This window comes from Tachysurus fulvidraco, chromosome 12 (genome assembly GCF_022655615.1).
Source record: "Tachysurus fulvidraco isolate hzauxx_2018 chromosome 12, HZAU_PFXX_2.0, whole genome shotgun sequence".
Taxonomy (NCBI): domain Eukaryota; kingdom Metazoa; phylum Chordata; class Actinopteri; order Siluriformes; family Bagridae; genus Tachysurus; species Tachysurus fulvidraco.
The window spans coordinates 13,333,877-13,352,890 of record NC_062529.1 but is presented as its reverse complement, the minus strand read 5'-3'; the positions used below and the strand labels follow the sequence as shown (position 1 = coordinate 13,352,890).

At 42.5% G+C, this 19,014-nt stretch overlaps 1 protein-coding gene across 3 annotated transcripts in view; it reads right to left on the bottom strand.

Annotated features, from left to right (window-relative positions):
• LOC113659486 (neuronal PAS domain-containing protein 3) overlaps positions 1-19,014 on the bottom strand; it is a 218,132-nt gene that overhangs the window by 121,935 nt on the left and 77,183 nt on the right. For all 3 annotated transcript variants that reach the window (XM_027172293.2, XM_027172295.2, XM_047821804.1), the window contains one exon: positions 9,721-9,965. In XM_027172293.2, the coding sequence (XP_027028094.1) occupies positions 9,721-9,965 (245 nt within the window). The remainder of the gene's footprint in view (positions 1-9,720; positions 9,966-19,014) is intronic.

Below are 19,014 nucleotides of genomic sequence, written 5' to 3'. Positions count from 1 at the left end.
GTATCAATCTTTAAAACACACACACACACGCACACACGCACACACACACACACACACACACACACATGCACACACACACACACGCACACACGCACACACACACACACACACACGCACACACACACACACACACACACACACACGCACACACACACACACACACAAACACACACACACACACACACACTCACAAGATAAAGCAAAACAATTTTTTGGTCTGGAATGTGGTCCACAGTGACCGTAAGTGTATTATCCTGCCAGTTACAGCGTACACAGCAGACCCTAACCTGTTTCCACAAGACAACATTCTTCATGTACGTTATTGTAATATTGAACCAAAGAGCCTATTCGATAGTCTATTTTCAAAGACAAAAGTCTCTTAAACTAACGGGGCTCGCAGCCAGCTGTGGCCAAAGAGGCTCATCAAATCTATATTTCATTAATTTCTTAGAGAACAATTCCAGTTCATTGTGTCGATTTTCACAGGCTCCTGTCTTATCTGCCAGAGAAAATGTAAAAATTCAACAACAAAAAAAAAGATTGGACTGGAAACTATAAATGAATCCTGGTCATAGGGGATTGATAAAGCATAAATGAAGTAATTTTCTTGCAGGTTGTGGCCGAGTGGGATTTGCAAGGTGACGGATGACGATGACGGAAAACGCAACCTGCGTTGTTTCTAATTACTTTCTAAGCAAGCAACAAATTCCATCAAACAGAGACTTTTTTTGAGACGCTACTTGTGGCAAGAGCTGCAGCTAATATAAACAATACATTTCATGCATTATTCATGCGTCTATATTCCTTCCTATTAGCGGTGTGTTGCGACCATTTTGAGGCAGATAGCTTGATTGAGGGGAGGGGAGGGGAGAAGAGGGTGGCTGTGGCGCTCTCATGGGCCCGGGGCTATCTGCTGATTGACTGGGCACTGATCCCAGCGCTGCTGACCGCCAGCCTGAGAGATAGACATGCAGCCATTTCTGCTCGCCTGCAGCAGGACAACATGTCCACCCTTCATAGCGAGGCTGCTGCCAACACAAAACCAAGGGTCACTGGAGAAACCGAGAGAGATACCATATGGTTTTTTAGAGTGGTAGTATTCTGGGATGCTGTCTTCCAAAGATCCTGGGTGCTCATGCATGACTCTGGGTCAAGAAGCAAAATTTCACCTTCCTACTCTGGCCTGGATGCTGCCTGCCAAAATCATCAGCACCTCAACAGGCGAGTAATGCAGAGAGAGAGAGAGAGAGAGAGAGAGAGAGAGAGAGAGAGAGAGAGAGAGAGAGAGAGAGAGAGAGAGAGAGAGAAATCCCCTGTACTCACAGCCATCATCACACCTGCTTATTATAGATATTAGAGAATAAAACGGGTGACCGAAAACTGTTAGTCATGCGTTGAGATGGCAATAGCTAAATGCTTCACGCATGAATCGCTCCCTTTTTCGAGCGGGTGCAGACGCCTCTCGACCCCGCCTCTCGACCCTGGCTCTATCGCCCCACTTCCAACCCATCGCTAAATGCTAAAAATCCATTGGTTTCGATATGAAGCCCTTTGTGACAGCATCAGAATGGCTGATTAGCTGAGTGGGGGCTAGCGATGGGAATGAAATGGTGTGATTAAATTGGATGATTAGGGGAGTCATTTGTGTCCTGCGAGGGGGAAGAGCAGCGGCAAACAAGGATGAGGGCAGAGGCCTTGGTGACCTTCCTCTGAAATCTTAACAGCTCTCCTACTTCACTGAGACGTCACGTGGCCCGATGCAGAGTGCAAGACCGCCATGCGTGTTTGATTTTCTCCGACACGAATCGGCGTGTGGCTCACGGTGGCTAAAGCGCAGAGGGGGTCGGAAATCCACCAGACTTCTCCTTGTGTATCGCAGTCCAGACGACGCGAGGGGGTGGGTATTTATCCTGAAATTATATAAGTGCTGTGACGTTTTAAAAGCCTGATATCAAAAAATATCAAAGAAATATTTTTGACATTTTGATTCATGTGATGTTATAAAGCTTTAAGACAACTCGGGTTTAATTACAAAACATATTACTGCTGCTTAAAGTCAAGCCAATTAAATTTGATTGGATACTGTTTTTATTCAAGGAGCTCTTTTCATGTCATCGTAATTTACTGTCAAAGCAGCCGGAATATTGGAAACTAAATTATTTACTACAGCCCATAAGCCAATAATGCTCCATTTGTCTCCTACTGAGAGGGACTAGACTAACAAGATTATTAAGGACATTACTTGTAATAGTGGATGCCCTTCACTTTATTTGAGGCTCACGCTGTGCTTTCAGACGCTCAGCTTCAAAGAGTGCCACTCTGTTCTGGGAGCAGTCTGTCAGCCGGACAAGTCCACTGAATACACACACACACACACACACACACACACACACACACACACACACACACACACAATTTGCTGCTCACACCCTGTCCAAAGGAGACCTCGGTTCATTTTAGGCCTCCACGGAAAATGCAAATATAATAATATAATAAACATTCTTCCTCTTTGTGTTCTTCAGTTCTTCATATTTTGTATGAGAGATCAGTAGGCTCCTTCTCTGCAGCGTACAGTGCTCAGTAAAGACACGGTGATTTGTAATACTTTGTAAAGATATTATCTACAGCCGAATACAAGTTCAGGCAAAGAGCTGAAAAGAGCTTCAATATTCATTTCAGCTGTCTTTCTGATTTATTTCTCTATTATTGGGCCATTTGCAAAAGGACTAATTACCGGGCCAGAGCTGACATCCATATAGCACAAGTCTAACAGGTCAATGAGAATAAAAGCAGTTAGCCATACATCATCAGCGAGCACGTCGATGCGCTGGGAAACAATGATCCTATTCTTGTGCTGTCAGTTTTGCACAAAGAAAATGTAGGCCTACGTCGAGGTGAACGCACACAAAGAGTCACGCACACGCAAAACACACTGCTTCACGCACAAACACACTGCAGGACCCACAAACACACTCACAAACAAGGCTACTGGGAATGTGAAGGCACCCTGGAGGGTCGTCTCGCTGCCAACCCTGGCTCTGTTGTCTCCATTCAAAAGAGAAATAGGCCATTAAAAGCATAGTTGCACACAAGTGCTCCGTACGCTCAGCTCACAATTAAGACTCGCACACCCTAGCTGGGTTTGTATGGCCCAAACAAAATCTTGCACAATAAAGGGCCTAATTTAATAAGGAAATTACAGGCCTTTTACACCGTGCCACAGTAGCATGCCTGTGTTTTCCGTACGAGGGTAATCTATTCGTGAGCAAAGTATGTACACTATTCACTGTTATTAAAACACATTGTTCAACAACAATGCTTCCTCCGGCTGTTTCTGTCGGGCTGAGAAAAAAGAGAAGGTGTGCGAGTAATTGTTTCCATGGCAATTATTACTTTCTTTGGTGTGCATTGGAAAATAAAGAAAATAAGGCAAACATGCCCAGAGCCTCCTCGTAGCCAAAAGCAATTTCCTCTTCTAAATTTAGTTATGCAGAGCCTATGGGCATCATCAGCATTTAGTAATTAGTTTTATAATTACTGCTGTTTTGCTCACTGTCATTCAATTTTTCTTACAGGACGACTGGGGAATGAAACATCTCACACTCACAGCTGGGCAATTTACCATCCATTTATACAGTTAGACATACCAGGGAGGCTTTTTTTCTTTTCTTACCCAAGATGCTCCGTTTCTCTGGACGTTTCTGCAGTCCAGGTTGCAGAGGCGAAAAATAAATAAATAAATCTAAGCTTTTTCGGCGTTCTGAGAGTCTATTGTGTTGCAAACGCTATTAATTCCCTCATTACCATTAACAATGAGAGTGGCACGCTGGGCACCTGGAGAGATCAGTTTAATCAATGCCGTGTTTGATGCCAACCTGCTCCACCAAAGCCAGCCACCCTTCAGAAGAGGCATCCAGGACTAAAGAGCAAGCGCTCTGTCTGTCTGCTGTGATGGTCAAAAGCCTTAATGAGCTCACCCTGTTGACTGCGTTTGATGTGTTGATATGTTGTTAAATGAGAGGCGTGAGGTTTGCACTCAGGTGCACAGGAGCGCGGAGGTAAACACGTATGTTGCCGTGCCGGACGCATGCGCGGCACTAAATGCCGAGCGCCAGGTCCAGGGGACATTAGAAGACCTAATGAGTGGAAGGAGGGAGGGGATGGGAATGAAATGAAGGTCTGATGCTGCTTCAAGGTCCCTTTGGACTTTATTGATGAAATTATGCTAATTGGGACAAGTACATGAACATTTGGCTGCAGTTCCATTCCTTTAGCCTTGCTAATGCATGAAAGGGGAAAAAAAGAGCAGGCACAAATTTTTATGAGTGACAAAACTATAAAGAAAATTCATTGCGCTGGACGGAATGTAAAACTTTCAGGGACACTTAATAATATTGTTGCTGATAAAAGCATTTTCAGAAGAAATACCTTTACCTTATACCACAGAGAACACTTGAATCTTGTAGACCATAACATTCTAGTATGTTATGTTTCGTCTAGAAACACTTTATTCACACAGACCTGGATGTTCCTCTTTGTCTAACCCAAGCCTGCAAATAAAAAAGTATTGGTACTTAATAGAAGGAGTCTCCAGTGTCAGTGCTTCAGTGCTTCAGGACAATGATTTACACTTTGCAGTTTCTCACTAACATGACAAGTTTGTTTGTTTTTTTCTTCACCACATTTGATTTTTTTTTTTGTCTTGTTTTCTGTCATTTACCGTATTTTCCGCACCATAAGGCGCAGAGTCAATTACGGGGTCTATTTCTGTACTTAACCCATACATAAGGCGCACCGTATTATAAGGCGCATGCTAAAACATACGGTCTCCAAAAAAGGTAACAGAAGCAAAACAGTGATTTTAGTTGAACTTTATTCTACTATTTAACAATACACACACTATTTTTTAATCAATCTTCTCTCACAAATCCATCAAAGTCCTCACCTACCGGAGGCGTGGCGAAGGTAAGCGTACATACTGTACGTATTACGTAATGTCCTCTGATTGGTTTATCGCTGCTAGCGTACGTAGTGTACAGTATGTATTACGTCTCTGTGTCAGCGGGAAATGGTCCGACAGTCAATCAAGCGGAGCGCTTACCAAAGTCGCACAACAACGGCCGATTTTTGAGAAAATTTAAGGCTTTTAGGTGCGCCTTATAGTGCGGAAAATACGGTACTTCAAAAAAAAAAAAAGATGAACAAACGACTCCTCGCAGTTTCTACTGTATAAGGTAAGTGATAACAGGACTCTGTCTTGCAGATGATCCAAAGCATTAAATGTTATTCTAAATGTCCTTGTCATTACAATGGTAACAGCTTCATTCACAGCTTCATTCACAGCTGTCATATGAGAAGACTCGATCTCCACAGGATGTCATGTGCTGCTCTCTCTCTCTTACTGCAAAGTAATCTGTCTTTGCTGTGGTTTCACACTACAGCTTATAACAGCACACCCTGTCGTGTTTAATTCCTTATATAATAAACACATCTGTGGAAAAGAAGATCCTCAACCTACTGGTGCATCCATGCAGTTATAATTAGGAGAGATTTTAGAAAGGGATTTAACAAAGGCTTTCCCCTGCTCAGCTAATACAGACTGAACCCAAAATCTCCAGCATTAATGTCAGCTAATTATTGCTTTCAGTCATTGGCACTTTGAAATCGTTCTTAAATCACATGTATAGCTGGACAGATCTGGTGAGTTGGAGCTCAATTTGTGTCCAATCATAAATCACTCATTTTTAAACATACGGATCTGAGAACCGTGTGCTATCCTGCGTCAAAAAGGATCTGACGTAGAAATGGAAAGGATCTAGGAGAAGGCTTGACTATAGGCATGAGCCACGTGAATGGAGGCAGGAGCGTATAGTTTTATGGAGTGTGTGCATGTGGGTGTGAGCACGTGCTTGGTGAAGTGTGGCATTTTGGTGACTGCTCTCTGCTCTGCATGCATGAATAATGAATGCACAGGTGGTGGAGGGGGTCAGGAGGCCCGCGCCAGCCTCCAAACAACAGAAAGGTCATGCTTGTTTGTGCAGTGTCCTTCAACAGATGTGAAACGCTCCTGACAGAGACTAGCAAATTTTGGTTAAAACACTCCAGAAAAAAAAAAAATTAGTTGATGGGTCAATTACCGTAAAGGTCAACAGGCGCGAAGAGGAGAGGCAGCACGCTCACAGGAGTTATGATAATAAATCAACACTTGAGAAGTGGAGGTCAAATTCTTTTAGTTCAGATGCCAGTAATATAGGGAGCTTTTATTACCGATAAGGGCCGGCAATCTCTGCTTTGTCACCTTTGTTTTGTATTCAAGAGAAGAGGGCTTCATTTTAATGATGTTTGGCGACTGTGAAAAACCATCAGCGCAGTACAAATGCCAGCTCCAACATATTCTTTATTCCTATAGAAGCGAGAATAAAAGAGAATGTTGATTTTTCTTTAAGCAAAGAACCGTTCCTTGCGAGCAGGGAGATCTGCCAAACACAGCTGCAGCAAGATTTCCCTAAAGGTTACAATCATCAGTTATTAGGAAGAAATGCCTTACAAGGAGTCAGCTTGGGTTTTTTCCTCAGTGCATCTGGTGTAATAACAGTCGCGTGGCCTACCGCCGCAGCTCCGCATGTACAGTCACGGGCAAATTGATTGAGGGACTGGACTGCCAAATGAACTGGGGACTTCATGCATCAGAAACAATATCATTTTCTTCCAGCTCTCCTTGAGTCAGGTGCACCGGTGATCCGGAGCAGAAATGGGCCTTGCCCTCGACGCCACTCCACCTGATGCAATAATGCACCATATGCTTGTATTAGCATGCTCCGTGCTGATCGAAACGCGTCACGCTCTTTTATCCTGCCTTTAGCGAGCCGAAGAGAGGGAACGCTCCCTGCCTCTGATAGTCAAGGAAACGTAGTCTCTCTAGTCAAATAATAAACACAGGTCGGTGGGCTCGGAAGCCACGTCAGAGCACAGAGTATCCATTAACTTGAGTGACTCAGGGCAACACAACAGGAATCGATAGCAGCCTCTGTTCGAAATGTAGTGCAAATAAAATGGAGCCAGCTCCTGATTCAATTCCAAGTGTTGCTATATCAATGAGACAGAAGGACACAAAGCCTCTTTTATAATCGCACCTTCCTAAAGATTTGTTAAATCATGTACACTAGTGACCAATTAATAAAACTCTTCCAACACAGTCTTTTTTTTTTTTGCCTGGTGTAGATTTTCATAGTGCAAAATAGAACCCAAACTTGCTAGAGTGTTGCAAACTAAATGATTGTGTATATACATTTTCTCATGAAAATTCATGCAGTTCTTCAAAGAGAGACAACAATGATGCCATCTGTTGTGTGCTGGCCAGAATACACAGAATGCTGCCGCCTTTAAAACGTGTGCAATTTCTCCAGTCCCTATGGCCATTTTCACTTCTGCAGTTATTCCACTTCCCCTAACTGATTCTCATTTGTAGAGGAAAGCAGACGCCAGTATAAAACATTCAAAGATATTAAATTAATCCTCCTACTAGTACATTAAAAAAAGATTGTTTAAATGATGTATGACTATCTTCAGCACTTTTGTCTATAAACAGGTACAAAAACCTGCCTACTATCACACACAAAAAACTCTTTTTGTAAATTTCCATTAAACCGAACTATTTTGTATCACCTGAGCTTTAGCATTAGTTCATTAAAGGGCTCCATTATTCATCTGGTCGTTACTCCAACAACGAATCCATAGTTACTGTTAAATCTATAGACTATTTCAGTATAGTACCATTTACAACTAATTAGGCTTCCATGAAGCATGACAAACACTCTCTCTCACCTCATATACCCTCCACAACACCGTCAGGTTTTAGTGCCAAGTGGATGCATTAACTGCATTTATTTATCATTTTTTGTTTGCTGTTCCTCTTCTTCCCTTTGGATTTTATGGTCTTTGCTATGAATATGTGACTGTAGAGAGATGTCGAGCTGCAGTGCAAACATTTCACAAGCACATTCCAGGAGAGGAGAGAAGAGAAGAGAAGAGAAGAGAAGAGAAGAGAAGAGAAGAGAAGAGAAGAGAAGAGAAGAGAAGAGAAGAGAAGAGGAGAGGAGAGGAGAGGAGAGGAGAGGAGAGGAGAGGAGAGAAGAGGAGAGGAGGAAAGGAGAGGAGAGGAGAGGAGAGGAGAAGAGAGGAGAGAAGAGGAGGGAAGAGGAAAGAAGAGAAGAGAAGAGAGGAGGAGGGGAGAGGAGAGAGGAGAGGAGAGGAAAGAAGAGAAGAAAAGAGAAGAGAGGAGGAGAGGAGAGGAGAGAAGATCAGAGGAGAGGCGAGGAGAGGACAGGAGAGGAGATCAGAGGAAAGGAGAGGGGAGGGGAGAGGAGAGGAGAGGAGAGGAGGAGAGGAGAGGAGAAGAGAGGAGGGGAGAAGAGAAGAGAAGAGGAGAGGAGAGAGGAAAAGAGAAGAGAAGAGAGGAGGAGAGGAGATCAGAGGAGAGGAGAGGGGAGGAGAGGAGAGAAGAGAAGAGAGGAGGAGAGGAGATCAGAGGAGAGGGGAGGAGAGGAGAGGAGAGGAGAGAAGAGAAGAGAGGAGGAGAGGAGAGGAGAGAAGAGGAGAGAGGAAAAGAGAAGAGAAGAGAGGAGGAGAGGAGATCAGAGGAGAGGAGAGAAGAGAAGAGAAGAGAAGAGAAGAGAAGAGAAGAGAAGAGAAGAGAAGATCAGAGGAGAGGAGAGGAAAGGAGAGGGGAGAGGAGAGGAGAGGAGAGGAGAGGAGAGAAGATCAGAGGAGAGGAGAGGAGAGGAAAGGAGAGGGGAGGAGAGAGGAGAGGAGAGGAGAGGAGAAGAGAGGAGTGGAGAGCAGAGGAGAGGAGAGGGGAGAGGAGAAGAGAGGAGGTGAGAGGAGAGGAGAGGACAGGAGAGGGGAGAGGAGAAGAGAGGAGTGGAGAGCAGAGGAGAGGAGAGGAGAGGAGAGGAGAGGGGAGAGGAGAGGAGGTGAGAGGAGAGGAGAGGACAGGAGAGGAAAGGAGAGGGGAGGAGAGGAAAGGAAAGGAGAGGGGAGAGCAGAGGAGAGGAGAGGAGAGGAAAGGAGAGGGGAGGAGAGGGGAGAGGAGAAGAGAGGAGTGGAGAGGAGAGGAGAGGAGAGGAGAGGAAAGGAGAGAGGAGAGGAGAGGAGGTGAGAGGAGAGGAGAGGACAGGAGAGGAAAGGAGAGGGGAGGAGAGGGGAGAGGAGAGGAGAAGAGTGGAGTGGAGAGCAGAGGAGAGGACAGGAGAGGAGAGGAGAGGAGAGGGAGGATGTGAGGGAGAGAGATGAGAGGAGAGGAGGTATGAGAGAGGAGAGGAGAGGAGAGGAGAGGATAGGAGAGGGGAGGAGAGGGGAGAAGAGAGGAGGAGGAGTTGAGGGCACGAGGAGATGGAGCAGAGAAGGAATGGAATAGGAGAGCGGGAGGAGCGGGGAGAGGGAGGAGGGTACGAAGACGTGGAGGGCCAGTCGCGCAGATGACAGAGGATTCGGAGGACAGGAGAGGATGAGGAAGAGACGGAGAAGAGTAGTAGAGGCATGCTGGGCATTGAGTAAGACGGAGAGGAGAGCAGAGGAGACACGATGTAGGAGGGGACTGTCCCTCTTGACTCGAGTGTATTCGAGGAGATAGAGAGGAGAGCAGAGGAGAAAAGAGCAGAGGAGAGGAGGGGAGAGGAGAGGAGAAGAGAGGAGGGGAGAGGAAAGTGTGTGACCCCTGACCTTTGACTGAGGTGTTGGGCGGCGGTCCTTCGATGCGCAGGTTCCATGGCGGGTCGCCCTGGTTGGCGAAGTCCCTCATCTTCAGGTAGCTGATGGTCAGGCGGATGATGGAGGCTTTGTCCAGCTGGCTGGTGATGGCACCTGGCAGTGGCAGCATCTTGGCCAACTCGTAGAACTCAAAGTTCTCCTTCCCTCTGCGTGAGCGTGCTGCATCACGAGACTTCTCCTTCCTCAGAGCCTGCAACCTGACACACAGCAGCACGCATTAGGAAAGCAAGCAGAATAAACACTAAAGCCTGAAGAACTTTAGAGACATTTTTAACCAAGCTGACAAACATTTAGCCTTCGATCCAAATGGAAATGGGGTTAATGGAATCGGACTAAACCTTAAAAACAAAACCCAACACCATCAGAAGGTTTTGAGTAAATTGTTGATTTAATTAAATAATGTACACATTTTGTTTAGTGTCGCATTTCTTTTGTGGTTCCTGTGTAGCAGAAGAGTTTTATTTCTTATGATGACAAATAAGATTTCTTGGTCTTTCTTCTGTACTCTTTCCTCCCTGCAAAATGCAATCAACAAAAACACAACACAAGGATATAAGCTGCAGCTGATAGTTTAATAACAGCAGCTACATGAAATGTCTGATCCAGGGCTTGGAATGATGTACAACTTTCTGCTATCAAAATGAAGCGATTATTTCTTTCATTTACTGCTCATTCATTTCATCCAGAGGATAATTTATCATCAGGTGGCTAGAGCCTTAATCCCACATTCACCTCTCTGCTTGGCATCTTTCTCTCCCTGAATGAGGCCCTAAAACACTTAGTTGTACAAAAAAGAGTCATAGTATAAGTATATTTACATCTATATTAAAAGCTGAACGTACAGATGATGAGAAGAGCTTCTAATGTTCCTGGAGTGTGGGATCTGTGTCGTGCTTCACAAACACTACATTACTCTCATCACCTAGTGGAAGTGAGTCTTTATCAATAACACCTGACAAATCGAATAACACTCTTCATCACATCACATCACATCACATCACATCACACACACACACACACACACACACACACACACACACACACACACACACACACACACACAAGCTCAACTGTGACATTTCACATAGACAGACAGACAGACATATATTTGATAGATATATATTTATATAGATAGATAGAAAGACAGACAGACAGACAAACAGGCAGACAGACAGATATTTAGATAGATAGATAGATAGATAGATAGATAGATAGATAGATAGATAGATAGATAGATAGATAGATAGATAGATAGATAGATAGATAGATAGACAAATAGATAGATAGACAGACAGACAGACCTTTTAAATCTTGGAAGAGAGGGGGTTGGGAACTGAACATTAAATATTCATATTTATATGTTTCTTATGTAGGAGTATGTAGGAGTATGTAGGAGTGTCCAGTGTCAGCTCTACTATTTACAGACAGGGGTAAATAATAATGTGTGTAAAAAAGCTGTGGGGTTATAGAGCAATAAAACAAGGGGCATGATGTTATGGGGAAAATCATCATCTGGGAGTTGTTTGTGTTCCTCCAGTTCTCACTGGCAGCATCACACCAAGCCGCTGTTGATTATTTTCCTATACCAGCACAACCTGTCCTGATTTATTCCTTACTTCCTCTATATATTACAGTTAACTTTCACTTCTGGGTGGAATTAGCGAGCCTTATCAACAGAAGACGGGTCGAAGTGGTCTATAGGCAGCAGGCTGTTACAGAGCAGCTAAAATTGCACTCGTACTGACTTTCTTCTGGTCCAGAGGGAGACTTTGGCTCAATTGATTTACTCGTCGGAATACAGAAGTGGGTCGAAGTTGTGATTAGCTCGGGCCTGAGATCTCACGAGGCGGTTCTCCAACCAATTTTATATTGCTGTCTTTTTTTTTTCCCTTTTCCAGAAAGCTATGCAGCAGACCAGAGATCTTCTTCTTCCCCATCAGAAAAAATAAATATATAAATAGACTGAAAAATAACAGAAAGAGCACAGATCATATTTTCTGGACGGTTTGGGCTTTATTATTTAAACTAGAACATGAAATAAGGAAATAAGCATCAACAATTTGTTCGACCGCAAAGTACAAGATTTATTTCCAGATCTGGAGATTGCTCTGTGCTCCACAGTACAGTCATGTTCCTTCATTTGACATTTATTTATGCATTTTGTTAAAACTTTTTTGTTTTGTTTTTAGTATTGACTCCTTGGCAACTCATGGAAAAAAGCCAGGAAAAAAAAATACATATCCCTCTTATGTGAGCCAAGACCTTTTTATTTGAAAGCCATATAAATCTCTGGCATTTAAAGAGTAAGTAACTGCGTGCAACCTGTGACGCTCCAATAATAATGTAATGTACAGAGTGCATGTTTTTGTTCAGAGATTTGCGAGACTCTGTGGGTTCGTTCTCCTGATTTATGTGATTTTCAATCAAACAACTCGGAACAGCCAGTTTCATACTTCCAATGTGTAACTGCCCACTCTCGGTGGCGTTCATCATCTCCAGCCATTCTGAATTAAGTCTGCAATAAATCAGCCCGGATCCCCAGCGTTCCCCACCGGCCAGCACTTAGATTAATTTTTTAGCACCACAAATGCAAAATTGGTTCGAGCAAACGCTGAAAGGTGGAGTGGTGGGGAGCAGATAGGGGAGAGAAAGAACATCCCGCAAGGTGAAGAATGGCTGTTAGTGGAGAAAAATGATCAAATATTGTTCATATCTGTAATCTCAGCAGATAACAAAAACACAAAAACTGAGATGAAATGCCGCAAATATAAACACACAGAGCAACACAGAGAGTGTTTGGCTGGTTTTTAGGTTTTTTTTTGCAGGCTCGGCTCTATATTGAATATGCAAATACTGTGCTCAGAAGCAGCCTTGAATTCTACGACTCTTCTCTGCCCTTTGGCCATTCATTCACAATGTATGCAATTTTCAGTGAAAACTCACTAAGCAACACTGCACACACTTTACAACACCGCTGACGAGTCCTTTTGTTAACGTTATACACACAGATGTCCAGTCTGTGTTAATTTTCAGAACAAAAAAAAGTTTATCTGAAAATTTATTAGGATGGTTTCACCAGCAAATATAGACACACACACACACACACACACACACACACACACACACACACACACACACACACACACACATACACACGCACACACACACACACACACACACACACACACATTCTACGGCCTTACATCCCGGTGGCAGATTGCTATTCTCCATCTTTTCGACCGCTCTGGCACAAAAAGGAAAACACCATTTGATGGTCTGCTGCTCAGACAATATATAAAGCTAGTTGTAATGGTTGTTTGGAGGCAAAGTGCAACAGAGCAGCAGAATTTCATTTGTTCCGCAAACTTGGAAAGCATTATGTTGTCCTGCCCAAATATTTCTTGAAGCGCCGAGGTTATGTGACCTTCACCCCCCCGACATATTTATCACGTTTTACAAGAGTAAATGCAACAAATATGAAATGACTTTATGGTGATATTTACCCACTAACTCACGATGACTTTTTAAGTACCTTTCCAAGGAAAAAGATGAGGCAGCCTCGAAGTGCGGATGGAACGCCGAGTGATCCATAGAGAGTCTGGCGCAGACTGCCAAAAGTATCGAACACTGACTCAGCCTACATGGATTATAGCTTAATCCAGACAGATTTACAGCACAGTTAACTAAAGTAAGCAAGGACTAAAGCACAATGTGGCATGCTGTTAAAGGAAAGTAAGCAACTGAGTGGTCTGCTGTATTAACACAGTTATATTATAGCTATAAATAAATAATTCTCTTTTTTTTTCTTTCGCTTGTTCCCATAAATGTAGCTGGTCATATTTCAGACAAGCCCAAAGACCAAGTAATTTATTCTTAAGACATTCCTGATATGGAAAAACTCCTTCCATAAATGTTCCATGTTCATACAGAAATAGAAGTTTACCGAAGTTTATGGTTCTTTGTAAAATAACATTAGTCCATTTGTTTATTTGTTAGATTGTTTGTATTTTTAGGTTCATACTATGTGCGTCTTCATATAAAGGAGTTGTCACTGTCGAAATAAAAAGATGTGGAAGTGCAGTATTATAAATCTGCAATTAATCTGAAGTCTAGCCAGAATTTCCATCAGAAAAAGAAAAACAGGAGAAAGAATAAAGTCATCAACTGATTTTAAGAAAGATGTGTTTGGAAGGGATTTATTTTTATTTATTTATTTTTTTAAAAAGAGCTTTATAAATACAAAACAGGAGGGTTGGTGGCATATGGACCGCTAAACCATCTAAACTCCTGAGGCGACTGCTGAGGAAATGAAGGATAGTAAGTTCTTCCATATGACTATTTAGTAGAGAAAGACATGAAACTTTCTAATTTTCCAGCCAGAAACAATTCAGAATTTTATAAAACACTGTTTTTTAAAAAAATAAATTTTATTAAAAAGCCAAGTATGCTGCGGCGGCAGGAGATCTCACATCTCACACACAACCACACTGGCTTATTTACCAAATGAGCTAATCACCCCGGTGCATTCCAATTCGGAGAACATGTGGGGGGAAAATCCGCTGAAAGTTGTGCAAATGATCATTTAGGATCGCTGTAATTGCCTTCATCAGTGGTGGAAAAAAAACAGCCAGACAAGAAATGTCACTCTAGATTATCTTCCTGCCTCCTGAAGCAATAGATGACACCAATGATCAGAGACTAAATGCCAAAACCAATCAATTCCTTTTGTGTCTTCTCTCCTTGCTGCAGCAGAACAGGCCACCGTATAGGTTATTCTCCTAATTAAACTAAATGTTATCCCTATGGTAACTTCATTAATATTCCTATCGACTTAGTTACACATATGTCATGCTAGTGGTCACCACTGTAGAAAATGATTAGGAGAAAACCAGAAAGAAAAATAGCCTGTAACGTGCGCTTTAGTTTATTATTCTTCTGAAGTCACACGCGGGTCAAAATGTGTTTACAGTCGGGGAAACGTATAGACGGGTGCAAAAGTCAAAACAGTACTATAAGCCTGGCCTGTGGCTATATTGAATATTACCCTTTCAGCATACTGAAGCAGGGAAATCTATTGTTCAGCTTTACTCTGTAAGCTCTGAAGGCACAATAATGCTCTTCAAGGCCTGTGTTTACTCTTCTATTATTCGCTAGCCTGGCTGTGCTGCTGCTCAGGATGTACACTAGCCTCATTAGGTATGAATGCTAGTCTGAAGTGACCTCATTCACCAGAGAAGTGAGAGGAAGTGTGTGTGCTGATCACCCTGAATAACACCTGGACATAATATGTTGTGTTATTTGTCCTGTAGGGTTGCACTAGGTTGTACACGATGCACTTTTTATGTGGCTTGGACAACTTACATCAAGCCCTTAGCTCTGTGTTGTTTTATGTAGCTTTATGCTGTTCTATGTAGCATCATTGTTTCACTTCACTATGTACTGTGCCAGCTTTATACTGTATGGTTGAAATGACAATAAAAGCTTCTTGATTCGACTCTTGACACCTGCATAGACTTATCATGGCAACTGAAATAAACCTATATGAGCTTCTTTAATGCTTATGTGACATGTAAAAAAAGTGTTTAGGATTGGTGACATCATTCTAAGTGAAAAAAATCAGGGAAAGAAAATGGGGACCGGAGAAAAAAACGAATGAGGCATCTATCCGTGTTCTGTACTGCTCATCCTGCACATGGTTACAGAGAGGTGGGACTCAAGGGCACAACCCTGGGGGATGCCCTGGATGGGATGCCAAGCCATCACAGGACACAATTGTACACACACTTACACACTATAGACAATTAAAAGATTTCAATCAGCCTACATCATATGTCTTTAGATTTGGGGAGGAAACCAGAGGAAACCCCTGAAGCACAGGGGGAACATGTAAACTCCACCCATACACAGGGAAGAGACAGGAATAGAACCCCCAAACTCCAAGGTGATGCCAAAAGGTAATACAACATAACATAAATGTAACAGATGTTGCATTTAACAAATGCAAAACAAAAAGATTCAAATCCATACTAGTCGTTATTCTCACATTAATCACTCCACACAAGCATAACTCACAAAACTGTCTGAATATCGTTTCATAATACGTGTTTTATTTTTAAATAAAGCTCACTTTTTATAGTTAGCTTCACAAAATACGTTACAGCGACGTCCAAACTTATGAATAAATAAAGAAAAGAAATCTAAAACTGTGTTTATGACCTCATCAAAAAGCTTTTTTTTTTTTTTACAGTGTAATGACCGTCATTGACTATGACTGTGTTATACAGTCACTCTACAGGCCTTTCACGTTACTCTCATTAACACTTAGTAACTAGTCTTTTAGCATCTTTTCAAAATGTTTGTTTTTTCTCAATTGGAACCCTTTCTTGGCAAGCTATCACATTATTTCCATTATAGCAGAATTACACTGAGCTGCAGCATCGGTTGTCATGTGGTTCGAAGTCAGCCTTAAAAAGTCCTCTAAAACCAGGTAATGTTCAGTGAAACTCTTAGCTTTATAGAGTGTATTAAGAACAACACAAAATGTTTAACGAATGAAACACATCATACATTACTCTTGTTTGTTTAAAGACACGATTCTGAATGTATTTTTTATTCATCGCTACACACACACACACACACACACACGCACACGCACGCACACACACACACACATGCAGACACGCACACACACACACACACACACACACACACACACGTGCACACACACACACACACACACACACGAGAGGAACAGATCCACATCAGTAAGTCAGTTCTTTTGCTTTACATACATTTAATTTACCTTCTCACATAAGAAGGAAAGCAAACAATAAGCAAAAGGAGGCTGAATGAGCGTCGGCTCTGTGTTGTTGTTCAGTCTCTCGCTGTGGGGCTGAGGCTATTAAAAGCAAAACCTGCTGAAACACAATGGGGGTAAAATAAAGATGAGGAAAGGGAGGAGAACGAGGAGCCTTAATCAGCCTGCCTGTGGTATATATTGATTATGACTACAATCATGAGGTCAATTTGAAAAATAACAGCAACACATTATGCAAAAGCCCTGTTGGTGGTGAATAATCCTTCTTTATGGCTGAAAAATATCCCTATTTTACCATCTCTCTCTCTCTCTCTCTCTCTCTCTCTCTCTCTCTCTCTCTCTCTCTCTCTCTCTCTCTCTCTCTCTCTCTCTCTGTCTTTCTCGCTCTCTCTCTCTCTCTCTCTCTCTTTCTCACTCTTATTCTCTTTCTCACTCTCTCTCTCTCTCTCTCTCTCTCTCTCTCTCTCTCTCTCTCTCTCTCTCTCTCTGGTGCCCTGGTGTTGTAAACTCAGCTGAAGGCTCTCCAGAAGGCCACATTGGGAATAAATTGTCCTCTTGTCTTCCCCAATAGTTTAGTGGCATATACTCTCCAACAGCTCTGAATACAATTTACTGAATGCTTACACATAGCAGGCTCTCCTGGCTAAAAGCAATTTTGTGTCTCTTTTGTTTTGGGGAAGAGCTTAGAAAAATAGGAAAGCCTCAGCTGTACACTTGGAAAGGTGGCTGAAATTAATGTTACACCGTTTATTATATCCACATTGTAGAAGAGAAGAGACAGCAAAGGCAATTGGTACCACGTGCATCCCAACGCCAGGCACAAATTCAGTAATAACAAACAAATGATGTCTAGAACTCTTACTAACATCATGTCATGACCGTAAAACCTCTTCTGCTTCCTAACCTTCACGCTGTCCTTCAGCAAAGTGAAGAATCGTCTGGCGACTTTTTAAATCCCACATGCTTTCTTGTTATCGGAGAAGAGAAATATGACTATGCACACACTGCTCGTAATGAGATCCAAGCGACTGTGCTGTCTGGACACGAGATTGGTGACTTTCCAAATAATAACCTTCATGCATAAAAAAGTACCCAGACACAAACCTGCTATGTGACCATGTCTAAAATGTAACAAGACCTACTCATGCAGTGTACAGAAGCAGGAAGGTATCTGGTCATGTCTGAGTCAACTGTCAGCGCAGAATGTTGCCTACTGAGATAACTCCATCTGCTGGATCTTTGTGTAGATTCTTTGCTGTCCTACGTATCGTAATAACCATGTCTGTCAGCAGCCAGTCAGAAGAATTAAAGCGTTGCTATGCTGGAATGGAGGAAATTTATTAAAAGGAGTTATGTGTAATTATTTTTACTTCAATTATTCATTTAATCCAGACGAATGAGGAAACAGGCAACAACTGGATGTATGTACAGTATAGTTGTCTTTGTCACCTGCCACGTGCTGTTTGTTTACCGTCATATCTATAAGCGCACTGTCTTCCAAGATACTCGTGGGACTACACAGGCAGCAAGGTATCATGGGACATTTCTTTTTGTCTATAAAGAGAGAATATGGCTCACTAAAGCAAACATGTATGAGGAACAATACATCCTGCACCTGCCCTGCAAAAATATTATTCTACAATTTTACTATAGTCAGATGTTCCTCTGCTATAAGACCACACTGAGATTCAGGAGAAAGGAGTATGTAGTTTATGCGTACCGACCTCCGAGTTGGAGTATTTACCACAAACACGTATCTGCTTACTGATTATTGTGTCACATGGTGTTAGTGTAGCTCTGGTCTGCAGTGCATGTCTGATCAGATATAATGTCTCAATGACTTCTGAAGGCTGTAGAGGTGTGCGTGGTGTCTCTGAACCTGTAGTGTGTGCGATTGGCTGTTAAGAGCATTGAGGCGAGCAGATTGGCCAGACAAAAGAGAGGCTGTCAGATGAAAAGGTCACTGTGGTACATGTACAAAGTGAAAGTGATGTCAGAGCTTCAGAGAAGATCTGTCAAATCGTGACCTTACAGTCGCCGTACACAGAGTGGACCAAATAAAGAAATGGCCAGGAAAATATGGGTCATATCTTTAAATGCCTTAAATCAAGTGTATTCCATGGCACTGTTAATGACAATTAGAGAACTATAGATACTTAATACTGACCTGCTGGACTAGAATCAGACAGTGAACATATTTCCGGTGACATATTGTATGCCGAGTTATATTTGGTTTATTGACAGAGAGCGAGCTTGGTTTATAAGAGGATTTCAGTAACAGATTAATATCAAGCATGAGACAATACTGAGAGATCTAAAATCAGCGTCAGGGTCCTAAGTGGTGTGAAAATGATTGTTCTGAGGTTTTCTAGGTGTGTCCTGGCTTGGAGACACACTCTCTTCCCTGTTAGTCATACTGACAATAGCTA